Source organism: Meriones unguiculatus, chromosome 7 (genome assembly GCF_030254825.1).
Source record: "Meriones unguiculatus strain TT.TT164.6M chromosome 7, Bangor_MerUng_6.1, whole genome shotgun sequence".
NCBI lineage: Eukaryota > Metazoa > Chordata > Mammalia > Rodentia > Muridae > Meriones > Meriones unguiculatus.
The window spans coordinates 15,955,150-15,970,659 of record NC_083355.1 but is presented as its reverse complement, the minus strand read 5'-3'; the positions used below and the strand labels follow the sequence as shown (position 1 = coordinate 15,970,659).

Below are 15,510 nucleotides of genomic sequence, written 5' to 3'. Positions count from 1 at the left end.
ATCCGAGGTAACATTTAAGTAGCAATTTCCAAGAGGAGGAAAATCTCAAGCAAGCAATTAAAATAATATCATCCTGATTAAAGGAGACTTGGGGGGGTTGGTTTTACAGTGCTAGAGATTAAATTCATGACTTTTGTATGGTACACATCTATCATCAAGCTATATTAGCCAGCCCATATTAGCCCCACTTTACAAAGAAGAAACACTCATATTTTACTCATGAGTAGTGTATTTTACTGGAAATTTATGTAAATGAAGTTTGGCTTTATTAGCAAATTAATGGTTTCATTAAAATACTCAGAGCCAGTGAGATGGCTCCTCAGTAAGCAAAAGCACTTGCCTCCAAGCCTGTAAACCTGAGTTCAACCTCTGAGGACCACATAGTAGGTAAGGACTGACTCCATACACATGCACATATATCACATCACAAATTTTTTTTTTAAGAAGTGTTCGAAATTATTTTCAAAAAAATACTTTTCTATGGATGCATCATCATCAGGCTTTTTATCCTCTTGAAGATCTTAGCTTAGGACTCATCTGGGTGAAGTTAGGAAGTATGTGAAGGGCAGGGGCAGGTGTGTGCTGGTAAGCTTTCAGCAGTCCCTTGGAAAGAAGGCTGACTTTAACACTCGCCTGTTTCCCCTGGGAGATGTTCCCACCAGAGCCAGTTTCAGGCTACACCAACTGCTGAACAACTGCTCTTGACACTCGTGGGCTCTCCTGCAGCAGATAGAACTTGTCCGGCGTGACAGGAGGTGCTCAGCCAGCCAGGTGCACCTAGGCGTTTCCTCTATGGAAATTAAGACACAATTAAGCTTCAGAGAGCCAGAGTTCTCAAACAATCAAACATGTAACAACTCCCAATTGTTTGGGTAAATTCCAGTTAGTTCCAAGCTCTATATTTCCCCTTTCTTGGGGCGGGGGGAGCTCTGAAAGACTGTTGCGTTTTCTTAGTACCGCGTCATTAATACCATTTTAATAAAAAATCATTATTATAAATTAGAACCAAAATCTGTATTTTATTTCTTTTCCTGAAATATAGACACTTGAAAGTAATAGTTAAAATTACCTGGCCTATGAGTATACTTCAGTGGTAGACTACTTACCCAACATGCACAAGGCCCTGACTTCAATCCCAAGCATTGGCAAACACGCACACGCGCGCGCGCACACGCACGCTTCTCTTCATAATTTGAGAACTGATGTTATATTAGTAAACTGAAATTAATTTCTTTGCATAAAACTTGAAAAAATTTGTGCTCTATGTAAAATAAAATAGTATAGTTTGTTTTTTATGTTTAAAAATTAAAAGAACCAATATTTTATAGTAGTCCAGATCTCTTATTTTTGAGCCTAACTTCATATCCTGTTCAGATTAAATCTGTTGTCTTCATTAGATACCCAGAAGTGTTCATCATTTAGGAAGCTGCCAGGATCTTGAGATCTGACCTGGCAGGTCTGTCCATCCCTCCATCCCCTCTTCCCAGAACACATTCACATAAAGTTCTGCTTACCACCTCAGGCTTTAAGAAATTCACAAAAGAATATGTGATATTATTATCTTTAAGCTATTATAGAAACAACCACAGTCTGTTTAGCTTTTACATGTGTCAGTGTATAGTGGATTTCCAAATGCAAACCCTCATAACTCCAACTGTCAGACTCTCATAATGAAAATAATAATATTCTTGAAACTGTAATATACACATGTTCATGTATGTGTGACCTAGTGAAAAGCCAACTAATTCACCAAATAAGTGATTACATGTCTTTATAATAAGTTATGTACTCTGAGTATGCTAATGAATTTTTTCCAGATAGATATATGATCAAAGATGCAATGAGAACTCACCTGTCCATTTGGTAATTGTGAAGTAATTTGTTTCTTTCTATCTCAGAGAGAAAAATCCCAGATGAAGATTTCATCATCTTAATTGATGGATTAAATGAAGCAGAATTTCACAAACCGGATTATGGGGATACAATTGTATCATTTCTAAGTAAAATGATTGGAAATTTTCCTTCTTGGCTCAAACTAATTGTAACAGTTAGGACCAGTTTACAGGTATGTGTTTATTTACTTTTGAACCATAGATTATCTCACTTGTAGGGAGCTTAAACTGAAAAAGTTCTAGATCCAAGTTCTCTTAGCTCTTCTTAAACCTAAGAAAGATGTTCTAGAAAGAACATTCTTTCTATGTGACTCTCCAGTTCCTATTCCCATTGTTCTGGGTAAGGCTTCATAAAATGTTCCTAAAAATAGCATTAAAAGGCTAGGTATGTAATCCAAACACTTGTGAAGCAGAAGAAAGAGGGTCATAGTTCAAGATCAGTCTTAAAGGAGAAAAAAATAGCATGAAAAGAGAATCTATTCTTTAGACTTTATCCTGATGTAGTAATACAAAAGAAAAATGCCTCACACTTTGAATTTTATTTCACACTTTTTATCATTTAATGTTATACAGAATCTAGTTCAGCCTGTAATAGAGGTTCAGACTTTCTGCTTCTTCCTTCAATTCTATTTGAGCTCAATTTTTGGTAGTGTGACTATAAAGTTGTCTGTGCATATGCTTTCCTCCAGCAAATATTAGCAATATTAGGGCTTTAAGTTAAATTTAATACAACTAAGAGATAAGGTTTTATATTCTTTAAATTATCTCTTCTACTCACTACTAACAGCTTACAGGCCTGCAAGAACCAGGAATGTGGAATTGAGCCTGTAAAAATACTGGGCTAAGGACTTAGAGTTGGTAGCTCCCGTTCTTTTGTGTTCATATGTGGTTTGGAACAGTGTTTCTCATCTTACTAAAAAAATAAAAATAAAAATCTCAACCCCTGCACAGATGTAGCCCATGGCATTTCAGTGTCCAAATGGGTTCCATAGTAATGGGAACAGGGACTGTCTGATATGAATTGATTGGCCTGCTCTTTGATCACCTCCCCCTGAGGGGGGAACAACCTTACCAGGCCACAGAGGAAGACAGTGCATCCACTCCTGACGAGACCTGATAGACTAGGATCAGAAGGAAGAAGAGGACGACCTCCCCTATCAGTGGACTGAGGGTGGGACATGCGTGGAGAAGAGGGAAGGAGGGTAGGATTGGGAGGGGCCACAGGGGGATACAAAGTGAATAAAGTGTAATTAATAAAAATTAAAATAAAAAATAGAAAAAAACTCTCCTTGATATCTATTCATAAAGTACATACTCATCATGCTATTTTGATATAGCCCAGTTGTAATATTTTTTATTTTTATTTTTTTATTTTATTAATTACAGTTTATTCACTTTGTATCCCCCCATAAGCCCCTCCCTCCTCTCCTTCTCCCCAAGTCCACTGATAGGGGAGGTCCTCCTCTCCCTCTGTCTGATCTTAGTCTATCAGATCTCATCAGGAGTGGCTGCATTGTCATCTTCTGTGGCCTGATAAGGCTGCTCCCCCCTCAGGGGGAGGTGATCAAAGAGCAGGCCAATCAGACAGTTGTAATATTTAATATACAGAAAGTCACAGTAAGTCTCCCCCTTTCCCTCTCTTTCAGTTTGTACTATCATTCTTATATATTGGCAAGTTATATTTACTGCCTCTTGACCAGAAGCACCAGCTCCAATCCTCACAGATGTTTCCTAGTCCTCTGAGGTCATTTGAGATCCGTATGAGATCTTCACAGCTAAAGTCATATAGAATCTAATTAGCAGACATTAACGTGGTTGTTAAAAATACACATAGGGCAGATCTCCACAAACAAAATCTTGTTTGGTTTTGTTTGTTTAAAAAAAATAATTCACTGTGTAACCCAAGCTGGCCTCAAACTCATGATCCTTCTGCTTCAGATACTGCATTGACAGATGTGTGCCACTACACCTAGCTATGATCTTTATTCTTGATATTTATGCATAAGCAGTATTGTCCTGAGATCTATTATAATTGAAGAAATTTGAAATGTCTAGGTAAGTAGAGCAGAAAAAACTCACTTTTTCAACTGTGCCAAAAAATAAACAGAGTACTATGAGTGTTCCAGATTTTATGCATAAGTACACATTTCAGTCTTCATAAGTAGAGACCTGCAGTAACTTCCCAAATACTGCACTCTCTTCAGTGAAGAATTTCTAAGAATTATTTTCTTTATAAAATCATATGTGATTTTTTTCATTGCTTCCATAGACATTTCTTGGGTATTTAGAGTATCTCCTACACTTTCATAATGAGTGAGGATTCAATAATGAATACAACACACAATATCTCTGCTCTCATAACACGTTTTAGTAAGGAACACAAACAAAAAAAGTATAATTAAACATATTGTAATATTATGGGTAATATCAAGCACTGCGAAGAAAAATAAAATGGTATAAAGAGATAGAAATGGTAGTTGTAGCCCAGCACCATGGCACACGCCTATGACCCCAGCACCCAGGGAGGCAGAGGCAGGCAGATCTCAGAGTTTGAGGCCAGTCTGGTCTACAAAGTGAGTCCAGGAAAACCAAGGCCACATAGAGAAACACTGTCTCAAAAAACAAAAAAAAACAAAAAAAAAAACAAAAAGAAAAGAAAAGATAGAAATGGTAGTTGTTTTGGGTAGATAGGAGAAGCCCCTCCAGGAAACATTAGAAAGCGGTGAAATCTAATCTACCATTTTTAAATATCTATATTCTGATTGTGTAAGTAAAAAAATATAGAGGATGGAGCTTATAAGCAGCAAAGCAGGGGGAAGTTGATGTCTTAAATTAGCGACAGTGGTAGAAAACATAAGAGATACAATCTTGGGAACGTGTGGGAAGCACTCCTGAGGACCAATAAAAAGCAGTTGATCAGCCAGGTGTGGTAGTTTCACATCTGTGATGTCATCGTTCTGGCTGAAGCAAGAGCATCAAGAGTTCTAGGCCATTCAAACGACATAGTAAAATTCAAAAAGAAAAAGGACTCGATGGCAGACTGAATGTGAGTATGAGCAAGAAAACAAGAAAGAGTCCTAGGGTTTTGGTGAGTACATGAGCGAAGATCACAGATGCCTCCAAGAATTCAGTGTCAGGGTCAGTGAATGCAATTAATTTGTTGACACAGGGAATGTCTTGCAATTGAGTATAAAATTTAATACTTTTTATTTTGACACATTAAGTTTATCTATGAAACATCAAAATATAAATGCTGGGTACACCAAAACACAAAGTAGAGACTCAGAGGAATTAACTAATCTGACAAAATAGATGATATTTAGAACTATTTTAGAGAATGAGAATGGCTGAAGAAGAAAAATTAATAGAGACCTGAGCCTGAGGTGGGCGGGGAAATGAAAGAAGCTAGCAGAAGTGGCTGGGTAGAACTCGTCATTGCGATAAGAAGATGAGGATGTGTCTTAAGAGCAGGCCACTAAAAATGATTTCCCCAAAGGCTGGGGGAAGATGTGGTCATCTGTCAGACACTGCTGAGACCCTGAGAAGATGAAAACTAAAAGCTAATTATTGGATTTGGCAAGGCTAAGGTTATTGATATTCTTGGTGATAACCATTTTAGTGAAGTGGTAAGGTTTCATTTAAGCCAGAGTAAAATGAATAAAGAGAATGGGAAGAAATGTTCTTCAATTTGATCCTAGAGTACCCTTTCCAAAGACCCATAAAAAGTATCAGTAATAGGAAAAGCCATGTTCTTACTGTGTGCATAATTTGCTTTAGCCTATGGATATGATTCTTAATATGGTTTTCTTCTTTGGTTACTCAGAAATTTAGACTGAATTTTGGACCTAATAGTTTATAAGAGAGTTAGGGGAAACTGAAGGTCTTTCTGTCTCTATCTCTCTCTCCATCTATTTTAGGAAATTACCAAGTTGCTGCCTTTCCATAGGATTTTTTTGGATCGACTAGAAGAGAATGAAGCCATAGACCAGGACCTACAGGCCTATATCCTGCACCGGATTCACAGCAGCTCAGAGATCCAGAATAACATCTCACTTAATGGCAAGATGGACAATACTACATTTGGCAAGCTCAGTTCTCATCTCAAGACCCTCAGTCAAGGGTCATATTTGTACCTGAAACTCACATTTGACCTCATAGAGAAAGGCTACCTAGTGCTAAAAAGCTCTAGCTACAAAGTGGTTCCTGTTTCACTCTCTGAGGTTTATTTACTCCAGTGCAATATGAAGTTCCCAACTCAGTCTTCCTTCGACCGGGTGATGCCTCTACTGAATGTGGCAGTGGCCTCTCTCCACCCTCTTACTGATGAGCATATCTTCCAGGCCATCAATGCTGGGAGCATTGAAGGCACACTGGAATGGGAAGACTTTCAACAAAGGATGGAGAACCTCTCCATGTTCCTAATCAAGCGCAGAGACATGACTCGGATGTTTGTGCACCCCTCTTTTCGAGAATGGCTTATCTGGAGAGAAGAAGGAGAGAAAACCAAATTTCTCTGCGATCCCAGGTAAGATACAAATCGGTGATAAGGAATTCTGAGCCTGTTTCAAACTTACTGTATGGAGGGTGGATATTGAAAGCAGTGAGAAATGCTCTTCATTGAACACTTCCCACAGAGGAGACTTTTCTCCGCCTGTTCCCAGTTTGGCAGTGTGTTGCCTGCTCCTAACACTATGCCTCACAGAAGACTGAAGCGCTACAGCACTGGGTTTTTATTGTCCCTGTGGCCCTGCTGTTCACCAGACCTTGTTGTGATAACTGTGTTCGTGGGCACGCTTCTCAGCCTTCGTGCTTATTCACTAGAAAGCTAGTTCCAGATTTTGATGGTGATATTAAGCTAGGCAGAAAAGTATTTCCGCTATTTTCCCAGAGAGGAAATGCATAATGAAGCATGTTTGCATGGAAAGAATAGGAACTGTTTAGTCCTCTAGGAACTGGCATTTACATAATGATCCCAAGCCTTCAACCCATATAAAAGCAGGAGTAATGCCTTTCTTTTACTGCTGATGAGATTTAAGCAAAGTACCCAGGCTACAAGTTCAAAGAAAGTGTTGAGAATGTGTGCCAATTCTTCCCCTGCCTTTGCAGTAATAGACATTTCAGGAATGTCATAACTTAGTCCTGTGACTGGTTAAAAACCGAAATGCTTCTGCTATTAGCATTTTGAGGCACAGCTTTTTTAAAGCAAATAGTAACAAAATCTGGGTCTCTTGCATGAATTATATGACATTCACAAAACTGTTTTGCTGTAAGGTAGCACCCAGTGTTATGTCTTCTGACATTCAACAGATACCTGAAACTGTAGAGAGAATCAACCCTATACGTATCTTAGCTTCTTGTAATCACATATACCTATGATAGAGTTTAATTTATAAATTAGTCACAGTAAGAAGTGAAAAACACACACACACTAAATAAATAGATAGATAGATAAATAAGAACTAAAAAACAATAAAACAAAGTGAAATGGTATAATAAAGGTACATAAATATGGTCTCTCAAAATATCTTATTGTATCTTTATATTTTCCACTTAAAAGAGACACTTAACAAGTTCACAGATTCTCTTTGGCATATCCAAATTGTCAATTAGTATCACTACACTTTTGCTTTAGGGACATTGTTAAATAAAACTAAGTTTACTACAACACAGGCACCACAACAGTCAGTATGCTACGAGTACTACTAAGTGATTACAGCATACACAGTGTGGATACACTAGACAAAGGAGTGGCTTAGGTCCCAGGCAGGGCCAAGTAAGGTAGCAGGAGGTTTCAGTACAATATTCAGAAAACACACAATTAACTTACAAGTTGCTTATTCATGTATTTATTTATTTTCTATTTTTGGTTGTGGTTTTTTTCTTCTTTTTTAAAATTAAATTATTTATTTATTTATTTATTTATTTATTTATTTATTACAGTTATTTACTTTGTATCCCCGCTGCAGCTCCCTCCCTCATCACCTCCCAGTCCCACCCACCCTCCCTCTTCTCCCCCTATGCCCTTTCCTTAGTTCCCTGAAGGGGAGGACCTCCTCCCCTTCTATCTGACCCTAGCCTATCAGGTCTCTTCAAGGCTGGCTGCATCATCTTCCTCTTTGGCCTGACACAGTTACACCACCCCCAGGGGGAGATGATCAAAGAGCCAGCCACTGAGTTCATGTCAGAGACAGCCCCTGTACCCCTTACTAAGGGACCTACTTGGAAACTGAGAAGCCTATGGGCTTCCTCTGAACAGGGAGGGGGTCTAGGTCCTCTCCATGCAAGGTACTTGGTTGGAGTGTCATCTCTGCAGTGGCCCCAGGCCCAGGTTTTTAGGCTCTATTGTTCTCCTCATGGAGTTCCTGTCCACTCCAGCTATGTAGCCCTGGCTGTCTTGGACTCTATAGACCAGGCTGGCCTTGAACTCACAGAGATCCGCCTACCTCTGCCTCTCTAAGTGCTGGGATTACAGGCATGCACCACCACACCCAGCTGTATTTTTTTATGTAATATTTCCCAGTTATCTTAGCTAACTAAAACCTTGAAAACTAAAATGGCAGATAATGATACTGCTGGGAATCTTGCTCATATTGCTCTGACTCTTAAAATGTATAGTTAAAAACTGTGTAATTAAGAAACAATATTTCATCTAGAATTACTTAAACACTGTGAGGCCAGTTTCCTAACAATCTCTTGTTAACGGATCTGTTTTCTCATCATATATATATTAGAGGGTTAAAAAGCATGTAAGGTCCAAGGCAAGCAAACTACCACTGAATTAACAGTATCTTTTTTTTTTTTTTTACAAAGAATGACATCCTCAAGGGCTCACAAAGGAGAGAATATAGTTTTTTATGCAGTATATTATAGCTATATAGGCTTACTTTCCCAATATTGTTTATCAACTAAGAGCAACAGCAGACTGGTACAGACACTTTTTACTTCAGGTGCTAGGTAGTCTGCTGAATGGCCATCATATTTTCTTTAAAAGAGAATGAGTAAATTTATAAACCGACCAGGAGTTATGAAAAACACCGTCCTTAGAGTTTATTTCAGTTGGAACTCAAGCACCTGCCTAGTGTTGGACAACATCAGCCTTGTTACTCAAGTGTTCATATCATAGTTTCTTGAGAGTCCCTGGGCCAACAAAGTGGATTTCACTGCAGGGCAGATCCCCGCCGACCTATCAGGGAAACTGACTGCAACTACCTTACTTTGAGGACTCTTGCTAGGTAGGGTTTGTCTCTATAGCCTCTAGCTTCCATCTCTTGTATATTTTCCCTTTTGTTTTCCATGTTCTTTCTAGTTCTGTCTAGCACCCCCGTGTCCTCTGTAGGCAGAGAAGACAAACTCAGTGCCTGTAGTCACACCAGCTAAGCCAGGGCCTGCACGTGGGTGCAGGGAGAGTTCTCAGGAACACAGCATTCTTTCTCCTAGTCCACTTTCTCGACCCTAAGCAGCTGTTCACTCTAAACCTGCTGACCTTATTAGGGGGTTAGACACAAGGAGAACATTCTACTGATGTAAAAAATTAGTTGATATTCATCAGGAATAGACTACCTAAGTAAGTGGTTTCTGCCTAAACAGAAAAATCTGGAGTGGTAAAGGGAAGAGCAGATCTAGAGGTCGGTGCTCCAGCTGATGTTGAATTTTCTCCATTTTAAATATCAGATTGCCTGTTGCCCCAGAATCTGAGCAGAGAATTGACATAATAGAATTATTTAATGTTTCATCAACATAATTATAACAGAGAGAAATGGGTTATAACAGTCTCCTTTCTTGGTTTGGTAATTGGTATGGGGAGGGTTGACTGGTTAAACAAATTATTGCTGGAAATCATCTATATCATTAAAACTTTGCTTGTTATAGGATCACACTATATAGAACAGGCTACAGTCCTCCAGCCTTGGCATCTCAAGTGCTAACATTACAAGCGTGCACTACCATGCCCTGTCTAAAACATCTTTCTGACATCTAAAGTGGTAGTGTCTTCTGCCTTTATAAAAGTATGCCTGGGAGCTCACAAGCCTGAGCCACCCTGCCTTATTCTGCGTCTGTTTCCCATCATTCATCACTGTCACTGTCATTTAATTTGGTCCTGTTTTATTTCATTGGACATTGAGATATAGAGTGACCCACTAATCTAATAAACTAATCCCTACTATTATGCTAATAGTAAGAAGGTAGAAAACCCATTTAGGTGACTTGTGCATTGTAATTGAGGTGGCTGAGAAACATAGGCACTAGCCTTTCCTATCTAACCCATTAAGTGACTTTGAGAGTAGGTGAAAGATAGGGCTCTACCAGCCTTGTGGTGCTATTTAATTACTTCTTAACATTTCTGTACCACATTAGGTTCTGTCTGAATAAATTTCCATACATTTTTTTCTGTTTCCTTGCCTCATTTTCTCTCATGATATCTAGCCTCTCCTAAAAACAGCTCTCAGATTCACATTTTGCTTGGGGTGGGGCTCTTTTGACACAGAAATTAGAAGCCTTGGCTGCTTTATTTTTAAGTTTTTGAATTGAACACAGTAAGCTTATGAAGTTCATATCATTAATACTAGAGCTGATACAACTTAACCTATAACATCAAAATATGGAAGTGTAAGTTAGTTTAACCTGATTTCCTCACTCTAAGAGTAGCAGATACTGTGGTAAGTAAATAAAGGGAGAATCACACAAGTCCGTTACTATAATTGCACACGTGACCTGCTTCTTCATGACTAGAGTTGATTGCCTATAATTAGTATAGTTTGGGGGCTTTTGTTTTGTTTTGTTTTGTTTTGTTTTGTTTTGGTGGTGGTGGTAGTTGGTTTGGTTTGGGTTTTTTGTTTGTTTCAAAGTATATATGGGCATGAATTACATATTTACTTGGTGAATTATCTTTTGGAGAAATGGTGCTCTTGGAGCATGTTGTCAGGTAAGCAGTTTGTCTAAGGTTAAAAAGAGGGCTGGAGAGATAGCTCAGAGGTTAAGAGAACTGGCTGCTCTACCAGAGGACCCAGGTTCAATTCCCAGCACTCACATGACAGCTCACAACTACCTGTAAATCCAGTTTCAGGGGATCCAACACTCAGACACGCATGCAGGCAAAACATGAGTACACTATTCTGTTTCTATGCCAATACCATGCAGTTTTTATTACTGTTGCTCTGTCATACAGCTTGAGATCAGGGATGAAGATGCCTCCAGACAATCTGTTGTTATACAGGATTGTTTTGGAAATTCTGGGTTTTTTGTTTCTCCATATGAAGTTGATAATTTTTCTCTCAAGGTCTATAAAGAATTGTATTGATATTTTGATAGGAATTGCATTGAATCTGTAGATTGCTTTTGGCAGAATAGCCATTTTCATTATGTTAATCCTACTGATCCATGAGCACAGGAGATCTTTCCATATTCTGATATCTTCTTCAGTTTATTTCTTCAGAGACTTGAAGTTTTTCTCAAATAGGTCTTTCACTTGCTTGGTTAGAGTCACACCAAGGTACTTTATGTTATTAGTGGCTATTGTGAAGGGTGTTGTTTCCCTAATTTCTTTCTTCGTCCTTTTGTCTTTGGTATACAGGAGGGCTTCTGATTTTTTTTTTAGTTAATTTTTTATCCAGCCACTTTGCTGATAAACAAGAAGGAGGACCCGGGGTAAGCTAATCAATCCTCACTTAGAAAGACAAATGGGATGGACATTGGATGTAGGAGAAAACAAGTAACAGGACAGGAGCCTACCACAGAGGGCCTCTTAAAGACTCTACCTAGCAGTGTATCAAAGTAGATACTAAGACTCATAACCAAATTTTTGGCAGAGTACAGGGAATCATATGAAAGAAGGGGGAGTTAATATGACCAGGAGAGGACAGGAGCTCCACAAGGACCAAATATATCTGGGGACAGGGGTCTTTTATGAGACTGTTTCTCCAACCAAGGACCATGTATGGATATAACTTAGAACCTCTGCTCGAATATAGCCCGTGGTAGCTCAGGATCCAAGTGGGTTTCCCTAGTAAGGGGAACAGGGACTATTTATAACATGAACTCAATGGGGGGCTCTTTGACCTTTCCCCCCACCCCGAGGGAGGAGCAGCTCTGCTAGGCCACAGAGGATGACTTTGCAGGTAGTCCTGAAGATACCTGATAAACCAGGGTCAGATGAAAGGGGAGGAGGTCCTCCCCTATCAGTGGACTTGGAAAGGGGCAGGGAGGAGATGAGGGAGGGAGGGTGGGATTGGGAGGGAATGAGGGAGCGGGATACAGCTGGGATACAAAGTTAATAAACTGTAACTAATATTTAAAAAAAAAACATGAGTACACATGAAATAAAAATATTTTTTAAAGAGAAAGAAGGCATTTACCTTAAAATGAAAATTATCCGTGTCAGAGCCCTGTATAGCCATTATACAAAATGATGAATTATGATTAATGAGATTTTGATTGTTCTTCTAACCCAGACATCAGCCCCAAATGGGATTTAATGTTAAATTTAATGTAAAATTAGATGTAATGTTACAGAGGGTTACATTTAATGTCACCCTCTGTGAAGCACAAACTCTAGGCTACCACTTCTGCTACATATTGCAGTGTTTCACAGTAATCACTAAGTGTGAACTGGGTTCTGTTTCCTGAAAGTGTTTATAGAGACATCAGCACACTGATAAGGCGTGGGAGGAAGACAGAGACCCCTGGAACTAAATCAGCCCTTAGGAGTTCTGATGTCAAGCACCCATCCCTCATACTTGGCTATTCGTAGGTAACCTTACTGTGCTAGTAGAATTAGCTCCTTGCTCTTTGCTGTCCTTGCTTCTCCTTGCAGAGAAGCCACCAAGAAGAAAATCAGTATTCTGATATCATGGTTTAGATATCATGTGTTTCAGGAAGAGATTTCCTTGACCTTAATATTACTGAGAATTTATCAAATTTAATCAATGAATAGTCTTTTTTCTTTATGGAATCATTAAAAAAATAAGTTTGGAACTAAAATCTGAAGTAGTACTTTTCTGACCCAAAGTTATGTTTTTGTGATACGACACAAATGAGAAAGCATATTAAAATCTAATATTTCCTTCATTCCTTCAGCATGAATCATTAGTCAAATAAGCAAAGCATTTCTAGCTTTTAAACTAAAGTGATGTTGGGGAGGTAGCTGAATAGTAGAATGCTTGCCTAAAAAGTATAAGGCCCTAGATTTGATTGCCACCATCACAAGAAGAGAAGGAAAATGAGCTATCTAGTAGATGTGTTGACTCTTGCCTGTAATCCTAGCTTCAGGAGGGCTGAAGCAGAAAGATCAGAATTGGAGGCCAGTCTGGGCTACAGCAGCAAGACCCTGATTCTAAAAGTAGAAAAGCTATCTAACTATCAGAATGATGGGCATAACATTTTATCTTTTCTTTTCCAAATCCAAAAGAAAGTTTTTAAATGGCCAATAATAAGACTTTTCCCTCAATACCAGTTAAAATAGAAACTACATGTACTGTTCTACTGTCATAAAAACTTGTGAGAAATGTATTAAGTCAATATATATATACAAAGAAGAGTGCTGCTTATGATAAGATGCAGAGAGCATCGTTTTATGACTTGGTCAGCATAAATGCTCAGTCATTACTAATGAAATGTTTATAGAAGAGCAGCAAGTGAAAACTCCATTCATCTAGAAAGTAATGCTGTTTTATATTCTTAAATATGCATGTGTAGTTTATTTTAAAGGTGGTTGGTTATAGTCCATATAGAAAACATTGTCTTAAAATAACTTTATCTAAAAAATGTATAATGGGAAGGATGGGAAGAGGTGATTAAGGGCCTTTTTTTTTTTTTAACTGAGTCTTACTATTGGATCTTGGGTTTCCCTTGAGCTCATAATTCTTCTGCCTTAATTTCCCTGAAATTATAGATTTGTACCCCATTGCCCAACAAAGGCATTTTTTAATACTAAAAATAGCATAAAGGGTTATAAAAAGAGCTCAGTTGATAAAGTGCTTGCTGTACAAGCCTGATCCCCAGAACCCACATAAAAGAATCTAGGTGTAGTGACACACACTCTTCCAGCACTAAGGAAGTATAGATAGATGGATTTCTAGAACTCAATGACCAGCCAACCTACTCTTCAGCAAACCCCAGGTCCCACTGAGAGAACTCTGTTTCAAAAACAAAGAGGATGGCTCCTGAGGAATTAAACCCAAAGTTGAACTTCTAACTCTACATGTGTTTTCTTGCACAAGCACACACACACATACACTCTTAGGAACATATGGACCTACACAAACACACGTGCGCATACATACATACACACATATCTACATGAAAATGTAGCATAAGAAATAGAGGCTAATTTATGCTACTAATAAACTCCTGAAATAATACTAACTGAATCACAAGAATCCCGGAGGCTGCAAACCAGGATTAATGGCACAGCAGTCAGTAGGAGTTACTGCCAGCTTAATGAGGCTTGACCACACATTTTCTTTTTATTTATTTATTTATTTATTTTGTGAGTAGAGCAATTCACTCCTCAATCTCCAGAGACTTTGAAAAGCAGATAAAACTCCACGTTTAGTCAAAGTCAACACTAACAGCTTTCTGCCCTCTTAACTATAAGAAGCCACAGCTGTGAGATTTTCATTTACTGAAGCCATCAGCATATCTAATTAGTTCTAAGTCCTAAAATTGATTTAAAGTAAGTACCCATTTATTTTTATCCCCACTGGCCACACTGGTCTCCCATACAGTTTCATTTTTCCTCTTGCCTTACTCCAGTCTATTCACCAGCAGCCAGAGCAGTTGTTTGCAAACATAGTTCTCACCATGTGACTGATTCTAGAAACCTCTCCATGCCTTTTCTTAAGATTACAACAAAACCAAAGCCCTGTATGTGTAGACGGCGTCTGTTTGCCTGTAAAGTAAGCGCATTCATTCTCCTTTGTATAATTTTATGCTACCTTCTAGAAGTTTCTTTCGCTCCTCTAGACCTTTGCACTGAACAGTTTCCCTGTCTCATTACATAGTGAGAGCCCTCACTGCCCCTTCAGACTTTAGCTTATCTGCCACCTCCTACAAGAGACTTCTGTCTGTTACTTACCAAGTCCCTCCTGGATTCTGGCTGAGTCCTTAGTAACCTTTTTCCTTTCTAACATGTGTTACAGTTAACTAACTTATTGGATGTGGGCAATTACTTATTTTCTACTTTCCCCTAGAATTTGAGTAGCTTCAATGAGGTCAATAACTTTTTCTATCTCACCTTTACCTCCCTAGTGACTGGTAGAGTGCCTGGCTCGGCCTAAATTTTTAATGATGATTAACTGAAAAAATTATAAGTACTGCTAATTCTAAACCCATCACATAAAATATTTAAGACACTCTTCTCACAGCTCCACAGATAATGTATTCTTGCTCACTCTGTTACTTCCTATCATGCCCCAGGAAAAAGTGAAAATGTGCATGTAGCAAGCATCAATAAGCACTTACTAAATAATGTATTTGAGTCACGGAGTTAAGTACTGCAGGGGATACAAGTGTAAGTAAGAAAGTTAGGACTTATGGTTTAGTGATTTTCATAACTAGCTATAATTCAAAATGCAGGGCTAAACATATAAACAAAGAGCTGAGGGACCTAGAGGGGGTGTGA

General features: G+C 38.6%; 1 protein-coding gene across 11 annotated transcripts in view; it reads left to right on the top strand.

Moving 5' to 3' along the window:
• Positions 1 to 15,510, top strand: part of Tanc2 (tetratricopeptide repeat, ankyrin repeat and coiled-coil containing 2) — a 304,530-nt gene that overhangs the window by 225,515 nt on the left and 63,505 nt on the right. For all 11 annotated transcript variants that reach the window (XM_060386550.1, XM_060386548.1, XM_060386546.1 and 8 more), the window contains 2 exons: positions 1,899 to 2,065; positions 5,810 to 6,417. In XM_060386550.1, the coding sequence (XP_060242533.1) occupies positions 1,899 to 2,065; positions 5,810 to 6,417 (775 nt within the window). The remainder of the gene's footprint in view (positions 1 to 1,898; positions 2,066 to 5,809; positions 6,418 to 15,510) is intronic.